Below are 15,718 nucleotides of genomic sequence, written 5' to 3' on the forward strand. Positions count from 1 at the left end.
TCTTTCATCATCCTCTTTGAAGATCCTAAGTTCCCTCAGGTTACATGTTCGAATCCCTCATGTGTAGAGCGTAGTACTCGAATATTTAACACACCTAGGGATGGCCGGGGCTCGTCGATAGCCTTCGGCCAATCCTTTATATATATATAGGAAAATATACATAGAAACCACCAATTGTTATGCATTAACATATATAACATCTTAAGGTTGATGTTTACACGTATAACACCTTGATTTCATAAATTTATGCATTAAGGTTGTATTTCACTTTTAAAAAAAATAGTAATTGTAATTTTTTTATGTGATTTTAAAGATTTAAGGCTTATGCATGTAAATAAGCAATTTTAACTTTTAAATATAAATAAATAGAAATAATGTGGTATGTATGTAAATGACCACAATTAAATTTTATGTTATTTATAGTTTTTTCTCTACTTACTTTGATAAAATACTTGATTATAATTAGCTTCATATAAATATATTTTTAATGACAAATTTACATACATACCGCTCAATTCCTATACATTTGCATGTCTAATATCTAAACTTCTTTTTTTGCCGTGCTTAATGAAAATGTGTATTTCACTTTTTTAAAGTTAAAATTGTGATGATTTTTATATAACATGAAAGATTTGAGTGGTATAAATGTGAAGTGTAGATTTGTAAATACAAAAGAATTGAGTGGTATGTATTTAAATACCCTTTTTTTTAATTTAGAAATGTAGAAATTGCTTCCAAAGTTCAAATAATCAATTGTTTAGTCTTACATCTATAACGTGACTGCTTGTATTTCTCCTTGGCTTTATTGTTAGTAGTATAGTGCTAATTTTATCCTATAATTTATCATTTTTTGTGACTATTTCCTCGCTTAATATAAAAGACCTCAACCATGGTATAACTATCAAACGTAAGGAGTCGGATATGTAAACACATAAGAATTGTCTTCTATGTTAAATTCTTCTACTTACAAAAGGAATAAAATTTCTAAAGTCGATAATAACTCTAGAGATCAAACAAATCATTAATGCAAATATTGAACTTTAAATAACATCTAAAATGCACCAAGATAAAGAACAAGAACGAAACCTAGGATACATTTGACATGAACCTTAGATTAGATAACTTAGACAGAAAACCTAGAGCCACAAACCTACCCTAGGTTAATCTAAGTACATAAGCCTAGGTTTGTTCAGGCACCTAGTTAGTGCTAAGGACTAGAACATGTAAAATAACAAACCTACCCCTTGAGACTGGAGGGAATACCTTAGAATGAAGTCACTCATGATTTCTGACGAAAGTATTTCACTGCTTCAAAACTACGAATCATCCATGCTCTGACATTCAAGAAGGATTCCAAGTTATGTGGCTGGACATAATTGATAAATATCAATGTTCCCGAGATGACAAAAAGACATGGTTATTCTAAGGTATTCCTATAGAACTTCTTTTAGAGCACAGTGTCTTATTTCACAGCTAGAAATCATTTCCTACCTAACTCTATTCTTAGCCTATGGTTTTCAATTGTCTCTGTCAATCAAATCTTATATCCATCATTTATCTTTTGACCTCATCTGATCAGTTCAAATCCATCATCAGTTCCTTCGATTAATACTCTTAAAATCAAACCCTATTCAATATCATGGGTCATTCCCATGACATGTCGTCGCCGGATCGTAAGTCTCATCTCTTAAAACTTAATTCTTCCAATTCAGACTCTAAAATCATGAAAGCCTAGTCTCTGGCAACTTAATCAATCACATTAAAAGAGGGTTTTTATAGGGCTTGCATCTCTAAAGATGTAATTAACGATGAAGGCTTGCCCTTATGGGTACGAGACACCACAATTGAAACAAACCTTATTTTACACATGTAAGGTAAGGGAAAAATCTTGGTTTCATAAATCCATAAATCCCAAAGACTTTTCTCATCCAAATGAATAGATCCATTCTAAAGCTATATTTATTTCTTTCTGGATAATATATTATTTTTTGACCGTCAGATCCGATCATTTTGATAGAATTCTTTCTAGATTTATGGTGACGCCCAACAATATATAAGAAAAAAAATCACAACAGTGATCTTTGTCAATCCTTGAAATTGATGAATAAGTTTAACTCATTTTTCAAAATTTAATTTCAAATCATGTTAAACTTTTTTTAAGCCTTTAAATAAAGAAATTAAAATAATGTCTTATTAATTTACATATTATAGAAAATTTGATTCAATCAATAAGCTTTACAACTTTATAATGATAACCTGCCTCCAATATATTACTCATTCATAGTACATGCATTTGCAACGTCTATAAAAGAGCGACTAAAAACAAAAAAAAAGAAAATTTCAATTCGTTAGAGGAAGAATTGCATTGTGTATGTATTTGACGTATTGTGAATAGTTGTTATTCTCATAATCTTCCTAATATCATGTTTACTATAGCTGAAGTTTGTTTGCATATAGATGGAGTTATCGTAATATTAGGAAATCTAGGATTAAGGGATGAAAGTACTTGAAGGATTCACTAATCTCTAGATGATATTAGAGCATAGGAAGTCTTATTATTTCATGGACTACACAATTTTTTGAAGACATAGCATGTAAGCAACCTATGAAAACATAAGTAGTTTGAAACAATTGTTACTTTTATTGTGGATACACTTTAGCATGTGTTATTAACTATTCAATGGCAACACTAGTTTTAGGTCAACACTTGGAAAGTCATATCTTGTATCAAAGCCAAGGATTGTGTAATATATGTGACACTAATAAGATTTCCTTAAAGAGGTGGTGTTTCAATCTAAAAACATTTTAAAAATGTTCTTGAATATATCATACGCCATAGTCTGTAGAAGAAATGTATGGGGAAACTACGACCTTACAACAATTCAACAAACTAAGAACAAAATGCACAAAATCTTTTGATTTTTCTGACCACAATAACATGGATAAACTTCATAGCAGTTTAGTTTAGTAGAGAAAAAGCCTTTCGATCTAGACGTTCCGTGATCACAAATGAAGAGCGAAAGAAGGAGAAGAGTAGCTCCTTTTGGATTAAATCTCAAGAGTAATTTGTATCCAAGCAATACAAAAAGACTCGAAACAGCTCTATATTATCTAGAGGTTTGTTAGTTCACTAATCATCACTCAGACTTCTCCATCGACTACTTATCCCAAATCTCTCTCATTAAAAGAAAGACCCCAACCCCCACCCCTCACCACAAATCCCCTTATATTGTAGTTATTTTTCGTTCTCAGCTTGATATTTAAACAGTGTACGTGACAAAGATGTAACATAGTGTCATATTTTATGAATAAGTAAGAATTTTGGTTTGTTATATGTAAATAAAAAATTTGAGGTGTGAAATATATAAATGATGATATATATATATGACAGAGATGTAACATAGTGTCATATTTTATGAATAAGTAAGAATTTTGGTTTGTTATATGTAAATAAAAAATTTGAGGTGTGAAATATATAAATGATGATATATATATATGACAGAGATGTAACATAGTGTCATATTTTATGAATAAGTAAGAATTTTGGTTTGTTATATGTAAATAAAAAATTTGAGGTGTGAAATATATAAATGATGATATATATATATATATATATCTCAATGTGTGTGTGTAAAAATCCCTTATAATTGGGCGGTATGAATCTAGGGGTTGTCCGACAGCGAATTTAATCCAGGATTTAAGTGAAATCCTATCAAATGGTCATTTTGGACAAAACAAATCTCTGTATGTCGTAAATTCAGATTCCTCAGATTTGAACTATAAATCTCGTAAATATTTAATCCAAGGAACAAGTAGATTTAACTTCGCCATGTCAAATAATTCTATTAAATTTACAGAATTTAATAAATTCAATGTTAAAGCACATTTGCTAAATTCTAATACTTAAATATTATATGCTGCGACACAAAACCTGAACGCCTCTAAGAAAATTTGAGCAAGGTTTGGGTTTTAAATTCTGGTTCATTGGCGAACGGAAAACTCGACATTCTTAAACCCTAACCCTCGCTATCGTCACTAACCTTGTAAAACCACTTTCCATTCTCAAACTCAGTGATCCATGGCTCTATCTCGGTTGAAGGAAATTCACCGCGTCCAGCGTGCTTTCCAATCTGTGACCCTTTCTCCACTGTATTCCGCTGTATCACAAACAGTTTTCTGTTTTTGGAAATATATTTCTTATTATTTCACTGAATTTGCCCTCAACCTGTCTTTCTCCAGCCATGGGAGCTACTGGAGCCCTCTTAATGCGAGAAATGAAGGTAATTTCAAGTATAATTGAATATCAAAGCTCGAAATGATCATCATTTTTATTTATCCCAATGATTCCTTCGTTTTAGCTAGTTGTTTTTTTTTCCAGGAATCGCTCACTCAACTAACATAGCTTGTTCTTGCTCAGTTAATAACATTCTTGGTCAAAATGTGAGTTTCTTAGCGTGTTTAGTTAGCGAGGACGTAGTTTCAAGCTAATCCCTCTCGAGCAGTTTTATGATTTGTGGCAACTTCATTTATTATGTACTTGGTGTTATCTATTTATGCTAGGGCTCTGAATTCACAATCCATATAGGTGGAACACGATGGATGTCAATGATGAAGGTTCCTCGCGGAGCACAACAGGTTAGCACATGTTCCCTTTTAATTCTTCATTTTATTATTTGGGTTTTGGTATTCTTCATTAACAATATTAAACCCAGGTTCTGTTGGTTAAGTGTCAGTTAAAATGCATTTTTATATATATTGCAATGCTATTGGAATGTTTTCAGTGGATTTAATTTTGGTTTTACTCAAATGGAGGGGGAAGCGTCAATAGCATCAAGAATGAGACACTTCAAGCTATCACAAAGGAGAAAGAGGAACGCCCCACATAAGTTATTGATATTTTTGTGGTTTAACTTCAACTAATTCTAAGTTCATGGGAGAGGAGAGACGGTCCAATCCATTAACATAGAAGTCATATTTTGTGGTGTGCAAACTATATGCACAAAGAAGAAAGTCAAGAATAATCTCACAATCAACTTCACCTCACATAGAAAATTTCTTGTGCATCTTGAAGCCATCAATCCTCTAAGGACCCTAGAATTGAGAGGGTATAAGAGGAACAAGAGACATCTTTAATCTGGAAGCAAAAATATAACAACTAATTATTTTCTATGTGATAGAAGAGGCCTTTCCCTAAGAAGGAAAACACACACCAATTCAATTTCTACACGTGACACAAATACCAGGGAAAGGCATGAAAAATAAGGTAAGATCCCGAGGTGCTTTACACAAATTATGTTTCTGTGATAATCAATGGAATAATATTATGTTGTGGATAGGCTTTAATTATTAGTGTTATCATATCCAAATTATCACATTGCTTAAATTATTTATAGTAGGAATCAATACTATTTATTGCCATATTTTCTCATTATTGATGATTTTTTCCGTATTATTGTATTTATTTATTGATCTCTTCTCTTACCTACATATAGGCAGACATGCTTTTATTAGAAAGACATTTGAGTAAATATGTAGTTCTTTTGATTCTCTTTCCTTTAACATTGCATTAGAGCCATGGCCTAGGATTCACTTTTCTGCCCATAGGACACCCTTAAAATTTTTAATTTTGATTGACCTGATATCACACTTTCATTTGACTGTGACCCATCTACAGTTAATCGTTTTCATGGGATCCTCATATTCATCATCGACCATCGAGGCATTTGGTTGCCTCATTCATTCTCACAAATCTCTGCACCTCTATGATCTGCATGTAATCTCGAACGGTGATTGTGTAAGCATCTTTTGTCCTTACTATGTAGGCCTCTTCATTGATGATCTCAATTATTAATTTTCATTAACACTTTTCATTGATACCTCCATCAAAGCCTTTTATTGATAGTTCTATTTAAGAACCTTATTTATGTATTCTCCTACTCGAATCTCATGCTTAATTCTTTTAGTCCAATTCACACTACTTTCTCTTTCTTTGAATGGTTGCACTTTCCTTGCGACACCTACAATCTCCATATGATAAAATCATTCATTGTTTTATCTTTAATTACTATTGTTTTCAAACTTAAGTTGATATATTCCATTTCATCTTGATTTTGCTGGATAATGATTTGTATATTATTTATAACAGGAGTCCACACTATATATCATACTAACTTTAACAAAGAATTGAATATTCTTCTTGTTCACATGGTTGATTGGTGAAATATCCAGAATAGCGGTCTAGTCTCCTAGATTTTATGATGCATGCATTCATCATGTTTTGTAATCCCTTTTGTGAGTATTGTGATAGTTTCAAAATATTACTTTAAGCTTCAGGTCAAGTGGAATTTCTCATACTAAGCGTGTATAGATTTGTAATAGATTTGTGGCTAAGGCCGATTTCTATCCGGTCAAGCTAGAATTGATCAACCATTTTTTGCCTTGGATTGGAAATCCTTGCGTAATATCCTATGAAATTTGACAGAGATCAGTTATTTGTACCCTGATGGTGTTTTTTTCTCTATTGTTAGTGTTAAGTGTTGTTTGTTATTTTGGTTTTATTGTTAGTAGTATCTTGATCTATTGTAAATATTTTTTCTAACTTTTATATTACCACAAAGTAAAGCTATTTGAAGGAATGTGTGGGGGGTGCTAACACTAATTAATCTTCTGCCCTATGATCTCTTGTTTGAAATAAGACTAAAGGAATTTTATCTGCATCAGAAACAAGTTTTACTCTAATTTCATGATTCTTTCAAGTCATATGCCATAGGCATTAGCCGATCATTCTTTTCATTAATGTTGTGGTGGGCATGGACGTTCTTATTTTTACATGAAGTATGGGCTAGTACTTTAAGTTCTTTTTGTTAAGCTCTTACATTTTCTCTTAAAAATTTCTCTCTTATGATTGCTTGCAGACATCATTAAAGGTGACCATGCTTAGCCCTGGTTTTGTTTATGAGCCATATGAGCCCCGAAGACCAATTCCTTTTTGGAGGAGGTATACCACAAGCGATATCTTAGTTTAGTTTATTTTAAAATTTTAAAACAGTTATTGTTTGGTATGTCACCTTTGCTTTACATTTTTAAAACTTGCCTACCATAGAATTGATTGGAGCGGGAAACACAAAATGAAAATCCATACATACTAAAAAGCCCCTCCAATGATTCATGACATGGAAAATGTACCATTGGCGTTACCTTTTTTATTTGATGTATTAATGTTTTGGTTCACATTTAAAATAACCATTGTTACAGATGCAAGATTTCGCAGTCATACAATCACTAAAGTGATAAAACGTATTGATTGAAAGTATCAAATATTAAAGTTGTGTTTATTTTAATTTTATTCAAACAATTAAAACAAGTTTTTGATTAATAAAAATATAGAATGAATAACTATTGAAAACGGAATTTGTTATGGATTGTAAATTAGATATTGAATGTCTAGGGGTTAAATTTCATCAAGAGTAGCATTGATAGTTAAGTTATACTGCAAATCGACTGATAGAGCAACTAAAAGGCTAACTATGTGAGGTAGATCATGAGAGTGGGAGCCAGAAGCAAAGAAATTGTCAAGATCCAAGTTAAAGGTAAGAAGGAAATGCTTTCTTTGTTAAAGAAGTCCATTTCGGGAAGCAATAATAAACGAGAAAGACCTATAACCAAGAAGGGTTAGAGTAGGAGATGATACAACTATCTAGGATTATTGAGACAACACTTATGCTTTAAAAATCCTAGATTCTAATATAAGCAAAGCAATAAGTGGATCCTTGATTTTGCGTACTTGTATCATATGTGCCCAAACGAGAGTTGATTTGAGTTTCCTAGCGAAAAAGGTGGCATGGTGTATCTTGGAAACAGTAAGGCTTGCAACGTTCAGGGTGAATGAGTCATTGGACTCAAACTCCATGATGGTATGAAGAAACTGCTAAAGAAAGGTTTTTTCTTGAACTTGGAGGAAATTGAATTTTTCTCGGTGATATAGATCACTGTGGACATAGATGGTGGAAGTAAAGGCTTTTGGGTCATCTTGAAGGGCATTTCTATGACTGGAGTGTATACACTATAAAGTAAAATGATGATTGGAGGATATGTTGATATGTTTTATAATCTTGCTGGTGAAACTAAATTATGGCACCAAGATTAAGAATTTTATAAGCTAAATAGGCTTCAAGAACTGTACAAACAATGTTTTATTTTTGAAATACAAGAGCCCTTTAAACTTGGATTTTTTTTAACATTATGCAGTAGAAAAATTCAACATGTTGAAGTTTGCCACTTCTGAACACATCTAAAAAAATTTAAAATATGTGCATTTAGATCTTTTAGGCTGTCACATAAAACAAAACACATAAGAGTATATAATCGAACAAAAAATATAATGATGCACATGGATAGTCCTATAGAGATTGCAATTACGTAGCATCAAATTGGCTAATTCTAACTTCATTTAAAGGGTTAAAATCATTTAGGGGTCGAACAAAAAGACCATACTAAGAAAATCAAAAAAGTTTTTAAGTGACTAATGCATGCAAGTATAGTGTAAATTTTAATGAGTATGAGGATTTTGAGATTGATTTTCACCAAAATAATTGCATGCAAGTATAGTGTAAATTTTAATGAGGATTTTGAGATTGATTTTCACCAAAATAATTTTATGAGGTTACAAATTAAGTTTATGAAATGAAATAAAATTATTCGTTGTAATCCTATCTAAATTGCACCTACCATTATCTCAGAAATATAGTACTGCTAATTTTGCAACTCAATTTATTGTCATCTCTGAGTTATATTCAATGTTTGAAAATTTGCATTAAACAGGACAAGAATCTAAATGATCTCACAAATGTAATGTAGATAAATTTATCCTTATTTGTCAAGGTATTTTAATCATCATGAATTTGTTTTCTATCTCTCAATTTAGAACAAATCTTCAAATTTCACATTTAATAGCCATTTTTCACAAGAACATTAAGAATAGATTGAAATACATATCAATCATTAAGAGCATCAATGTTGAATGACTATTAACAAGAAACTAACGTTAATAATTTGGGTACATCGATGAAATTGCTATGTCATTATATTTAAAAGCTTCATAGATCTCCATGAAATTGCTAATGTTTAGTTTGAGTCTTCTATCCACAAACCTTTAAATTGGAAGTTTTGTAAAATTTGCAATGTGGTTTGCTTGATCTTAAAAATGTTCCTCAGAATTCTAGGCTTTGATAATTGTGTGGGGGATGCCATGAGTAATAAGCAAAGTATGGTCTGGTACTTCCCAGGCCTCATAGTAAGGCTCACAACAGCTTCTTCATGGTTTGCTATAGTTTTTGAAGTGAATTTGATGGGTTGCTTTAGCTCCTTCAAATTCCTCAAATAAAGTCTTGATCTTGGGTTTCAAAGGACGCAACGAATCACCTTTAGAATGACTTATATAGTACAAAGTATACTAGAAAAGTGATTACAAAGCACAATCATTAGGCAGAAAATATAAATCAAATTAATGGTAGAATTTGTCTAATATTGATATTAATGACAGGGTGACGTCAAAACTTTGTTATCCAAAATGACAAATGTGGTATGCTATCAAATAAGGAATATAGTGATGAATTCAAATATCCTCTTATAGGGATTACAATCACTAAGTACTAAAATTGAACGATGCTAACTTTATTTGAGTGGTTTAAATAGTTTAGTGGTTTCGATGAAAATATTTATTAAGAAAATATAAAAAATTTCTTTGTGATTGTTGAAACAAGTATTGTGATAGATTTCAACAGGTATGAGGATCTAAGAATATTGGGTTTTATCAAAACAATTTCAGATGATTACTTATTAATTAAATCAAACGACATAAATTATAAAATATTTGTTGTAATCAGATCTAAGTTATACTCTATCATTCACTAAAAAATTTAGGAAAACTAATTTCGTGACACAACCTATATTGTCATCTTTGAGATAAATTCAATATTAAACAATTGCAATAAACTGGACACTGATCTAAACGTTTACACAAGAAAAGTATAGTCATCTTTATCCTACAATACATGGAAGAATTTCAATCATGATAAATGTGTTCTCCACTTGATTTCTAGCGGATTTTGAAACCTCTCTATTAGTGGTTAGTTAATCGAAGGAGCATTAAGAATAGATTCAATATTTGCAACAATCGTTCAGAGCACAAAGTTGAATAATTATCTGAGCGAAAAAACTAATATTAGTCCTTCGACTACGTCTAATCCTTAAAAATGGACTTTAGTTCATGCTAGAGTGAAAAGAAACAATACAATATATAATAGAAATAGAAAACATGTAAGGAGAAGAGAAGAAGAAAACTCAGATTCCATAGGGCCTCGCTTAGATCCTTTGTAGCCACCTTTCATTTTTATGAATTGAGCTCTCCAATCATAACAATTTGCCTAATTAAGTTATAAAAATTTCATAAGTGAATTACCTTAGAAAAATCTTTTTTTTTTTTTTTTTTTTTTTTTTTTTAAAAAACCATCTTTTATGGGGTCTAACAGTAAGTTGAGCTTTTGTGTGCTACGATTGGTGCCTGTTTTTGAGTTCTGGCGCTTGATTATTCTTAAGAAATTTGGAAGTGTGCACTTGGGCATTGAAATTGGCAATGAACTTTGTTGATTCTAAAATATGGGCATCTGCCTATCGCTCTAATCACTCCGTATTTGTGAAAAGTCTAAGTAATCTATACAAATGATGTTTGGTATCAAATTATTTCATATTTTTATATCAACATATATAATTGGATTAAGGTAGTGGATTTTTCAATGTTACGTGAAAAACATATGAATATATTAAAAAACTACTAAAATACAAGTATCAATGTCCATCCATGAAGTGAACTTGGCAGGTGAAGTTATTTTATATCTTTTATTGATGATCCTTTTTTGTTCCTTAAATGACAGGCGTATTTCTTGAAACTTAAAGTGAAGCTTTTAGAATATCTAATGGTTGAAAACTTTGGTTGCAACTTAAATAATAAAGAAGGTAGGGAAGCTGAGAATTGACAACAACCTTGACTTTTGCTCATATCTTTTCGATTAATATTGCAAGGAGCAATGAGTAGCTCTAAATTTCACTGTGAGCTTAACTTCTCAGCAAAATGGGCTAGCCAAATGCGACAATTGGATCATTCTTGAAAGGGCAAAATGCATGTTGAATAATGCAATCTACCAAATACATTTTGGGTAGGAGCGTTTACAGCCACCTATTTGATTTACAAGCATTTTCATCTGCTATTGAGTTTAAGAATACACAAGAGAGGTTTTTTGGACAACCAAGAGACTACAATAGGCTAAAGGTATTTTGTTTTATTGCTTATGCTGAGATTAGGTAGGACAAACTTGGACCATGAGCATTATAATGTATTTTTATTGGATAGCCTAATAAATTAAAATAGTTAATTTTTATTGTTTGGAATCATGACATGCTAATTGTTTGATAAATTTAAATGTTATTTTTAATGAACAACAAGTGGCATTTTTAGTTTCAAGACCTGTGGCTCAAAGTAAGAATGTTGATGCAAATCATAAATTGCAAATTGAGCTTGGAATCATGAAATTCTTGAAGGAAATGATCAAGAATCAATTGAAGTTGCACCTAAAGAGCTTAGGCAAGAAACTATTGAGGAAGTGCAAAGGACATTTGGTTTGGCAAAGGAAAGACCTAAGCGTATGGTTCATGCACCACAAGGGTATGATGTACAAATATTAATTCTTATGTAGTTTTGGCTGATTTTTTATCACGTGATGAACCAAATTTCTATGAAGGAGTCATGGAAAGTGCATAAAGAAATAAATACAAGCTAGCTATGAATGAAGGGATGATCTCCCTCAAGAAGAGCAATAATTGGGAGCTGATAGACATGCCAAAAAATAAGAAGGTTTTTAGTTGAAGATGGTTGTTCAATAAGAAGGGTGGAATCCCTAGAATAGGAGAGCCATGTTTGAAAGCAAGCTTGTATCAAGTGGATTTATAGAAGAAAAGTGTGTGCACTGTACTGAAATTTTTTCTTTGGCGGTGAGGCATATACCATTAACGTGAGTCAATCTGAAAGATTTGCTAAAATTGGAACTATGAATCAGATATGGTTTGTCGAAACGATCTTCGTATGGTTTAAAATAGTTTCCAAGAATGTGGTGTATATTGGCTTCACTTGTTGCTATTCTGATTTTTGTGTATATTTAAAATGTTTCGAGTTTAATGGTATTGTGTATCTTTTACTTTATGTTAATGATATTCTACTTGCAAGCTAGTTTAGAAAAATCATAGGATTGAAGGCTTTGCTCAAGGTGGAGTTGGAGATGGAAGTGTTGGTCCTGCCTTGAAAATTCCTTTAAGGGAGTTCATTGGAAATAAAGAGGCAAGAGTTATTCTTTTCTCAAGGCTCATACATCAACAAGGTTGTGATAGAGGTGGGTGTTAGTTTCTAAACCTGTTTCTACACTTTTAGCCACTGCATTTTAAGTTGAGCAAGGATCAAGCAGCAGGGGATGATGATGTAAGATCTCATCTAAAGAAGAATTTTTATCAGAAGATTGTGGGTATTGTCATGTATGCTATTATTTGTTGTAGGTTAAATTTCTTTTTCACGTAGTACTATAAGCAATTTCATTGATTGTCCGTGAATGGAATTTCATTGCATGTCCAGCTGGACAATATTGGGAAGCTGTAAAATGGTTGCTAAGGTACTTGAATGGAACCATGATTATGGGATTGAGGCACAACAAATTTGATTATGTGGATGATGTTATTATTCGTTTTCAAATTCAAATCTTGTAGGATTTATGATAACTAAAAATTCTTTATTGGTTGTGTTTAAGGTGTTTGGAGAGACAATTAGTTGGAAGAAAAAATTGCAGCCATTTGTAGCTTTGTCTACAATTGAAGCTAAATAAGATGTATTTGAAGCCATAAAAGAAGCTTTATGGTTGAAAGAGTTGATTTTGAATTTTTTTTTTCTGTGATTTTTTTTTTTGCTTATTTTTGTGATAACAAAGGAGTAATATTTCTCTCCAAAAAATACCATGTATCATGGAACATCGAGGTATATAGATATAAAATTCCATTTCATTAAGGATGTAATTTCTAATAAGATTGTGGAGATCGTAAATATTTCAATAGACGACAATGCATTATATATGCTAACGAAAGCTCTCGCTTAAAAATTTTAGAATTGCTCGGAATTGTTGAGAATGATGAGAGTAAAATCTTGAGATTGGTTTCTTGAATCTTATTGAATTAAAGAACCAAGTTGGAGATTGCTGTATTGGTCCTTTAATTCAAATAATTAATCTTGCTTAGCTATTTAACATCCATCGGACATGCCTTGTTCATGTCTTGAAAGTCTCTACTGACTCAAATCTACCCATTTTTCTTCCAGACAGTCATGAGGCTTGGTAACTAAAAAGGATATGAGATCTCCATCATAAATCATATCTTGACAAGCTTTTTAGTTTCTTCTATAACTATATCGGGCCACGTTGTCCCAGGAGATTGCTTAACATGAACAATGCTAGGATTTATAAGCTTTTGTGCTTATTTTTTGTGATAATAAAGGAGCAATATTTCTCTACAAAAAATACTATGTATTATGGAACAACTAGGCATATAGATAGAAATCCCATTTCATTAAGGAGGTAATTGCTAATAAGATTGTGGATATTGTAAATATTTTAATAGAAGCATTATATACGATGACAAAAGCTCTTGCTTAAAAAATTCAAAATTGCTTGAGTTATTGAGAATGATGAGAGTGAAATCTTGAGATTGATTTCTTGGTTCTTATTAAATTAAAGAACCAAGGTGGATATTGTTGTATTGTTCATTTAATTAAAATAGTTAATTTTGCTTAGCTATTTTTAGTTGTTTTATATTCGAGTGTTATTCATGTAAACTTCAATTTACATAAATAACTTGGGGCTTGGTTATAATAGACCCCCCACTTTTGTTTTATTTAATCCATTTCATTCTCTCATTCCTAGGGGATTCCGTCTTCTTTGTCCCCCTCTCCTTCAACTTTTCAGTTTAATTATGTTTGCTTTTTGGTTTTAATTAAAAAGTTGCGGGGTTCCAACCAAGGCGTCACGTGTTGTGGATGGGGATGGTGAAGGAGGCCCTTTGTTTTGTTGTTCTATCTCTTGTTGGAGGACGGGCTGAAGGTGCTTTGCCTGGTGGTAATTTGGAGAAGGCCTACTAGAGGAAGAACCATGAAACTACACCGTCTGGGAAGCAGTCCAAAGACAAATTTCAGTAGTCTTAATCATGAAAGGGAAACTAGAGGGAGAACCGTGAAGGGCTTTTGATCACAAAAGAAGAAATACTGTTGGAGAGAATCTTTCATATGTAAATGCTTGAGGGCATTAATTATTGGTTCTTTACTTTTGGTTGTGCAAAGTTTTTTTTCTCTACATCAGCAATGATATCTCCCTTTTCAACATCATTAAATGCAATTCCTTCATTCTTATCATTACTAAGGCGTTCTCTTTTAATTACTATCTAATATTATTGGAACTTCTACTTCAATTAATGTCTTCTTCACTTCATTAGTCATTTTTATTGTTGTCTTTACCTCTTCGTGTAATATATATGTATGAAGCTGATGATGCTAGGAAAATCTAATCACTGATCATAATTCTTAAGAGAGCTCAACATATTAATCAACGAAGTATTCTGTCATGTTGGTCATTGAATATAATTTCATTCTCATAAAATATACTGTGGAATTACGCTCATTATTATTTACTTTAATTCTATTTAGTACTTGCTATATTTAGTCATAGTATAAAAAAGGTAATTCCTTAATTATATGTATTTATGTTTATTCCATAATTATAAGAATTACTTAATTGTAGGAAGATTTTTTTCCTCTTTTTATCTCTTGTACTCGCCTATTTATAAGTGAATTATCTGTGTTCATGAGAAAAAAAAGATTATTCAAAATTCACATGGTATCAGAGCCATCAAAGGGAAGCCTCTCCTGCTCGGCTCGATCACGTCCTTTCTCTCCCGCGATCGTCCTTGTCCGAGCGCTGCCCTAGTTTGCGCCTGCCCCGATCGTCCGCGCATCCGAGCGCCGCTCCTCGTCCAATCGTCCGATCGCGCCTCTCTCCTATCGTCCGCGTCCGATCGTCCGATCATCCATGCCTCTCCTGCGATCGTCCGCGTCCGATTGTCAGCACCGCTCCTCTTCCGGCTCCGCTTCCGATCGTCCAAGCGCCAGATCCTCGCGATCGTCCGTACCTCTCCTTGCGACCGTCCGTGCCTTTCCTTGCGATCGTCCGCGTCCGACCGTGAGCGCCGACTCTTCTTCCGCGATCTAGCACAACCCGTTCCAGCCGTGCTCCTCGTCGGCGCAACCTCATCTCTGGTCATTCTGCTGGCCACCTCTCCTCTCCAATGACTAAGTACGGCCATGCCTACAACTCCTCCATTAGTGATGTCACTTCAAGCAACCCCTCCACTGCTGGGTCTCCATTGCCCAGGCGATCTAGCACAACCCGTTCCAGCCGTGCTCCTCGTCGGCGCAACCTCATCTTTGGTCATTCTGCTGGCCACCTCTCCTCTCCAATGACTACGTACGACCATGCCTACAACTCCTCCTCCATTAGTGATGTCACTTCAAGCAACCCCTCCGCGGCTGGGGCTCCATTGCCCAGCAATTCAGACAATAATTCTGTCCTCATCACCAGCC

The 15,718-nt window shown here is 33.0% G+C and overlaps 1 protein-coding gene across 3 annotated transcripts in view; it reads left to right on the plus strand.

Moving 5' to 3' along the window:
• Positions 1-3,945: 3,945 nt before the first annotated feature.
• Positions 3,946-15,718, plus strand: part of LOC110039081 — a 62,151-nt gene continuing 50,378 nt past the window's right edge. For 2 of the 3 annotated variants that reach the window (XM_020744031.1, XM_020744029.1), the window contains exons 1-5: positions 3,946-4,149; positions 4,240-4,280; positions 4,379-4,440; positions 4,561-4,635; positions 6,915-6,997. In XM_020744031.1, the coding sequence (XP_020599690.1) occupies positions 4,079-4,149; positions 4,240-4,280; positions 4,379-4,440; positions 4,561-4,635; positions 6,915-6,997 (332 nt within the window). In that variant the 5' untranslated portion in view covers positions 3,946-4,078. The remainder of the gene's footprint in view (positions 4,150-4,239; positions 4,281-4,378; positions 4,441-4,560; positions 4,636-6,914; positions 6,998-15,718) is intronic. The other variant, XM_020744032.1, reaches the window with a different exon arrangement.

Source organism: Phalaenopsis equestris, unplaced genomic scaffold (genome assembly GCF_001263595.1).
Source record: "Phalaenopsis equestris unplaced genomic scaffold, ASM126359v1 Scaffold235102, whole genome shotgun sequence".
In the NCBI taxonomy this organism is placed as follows: Eukaryota; Viridiplantae; Streptophyta; class Magnoliopsida; order Asparagales; family Orchidaceae; genus Phalaenopsis; species Phalaenopsis equestris.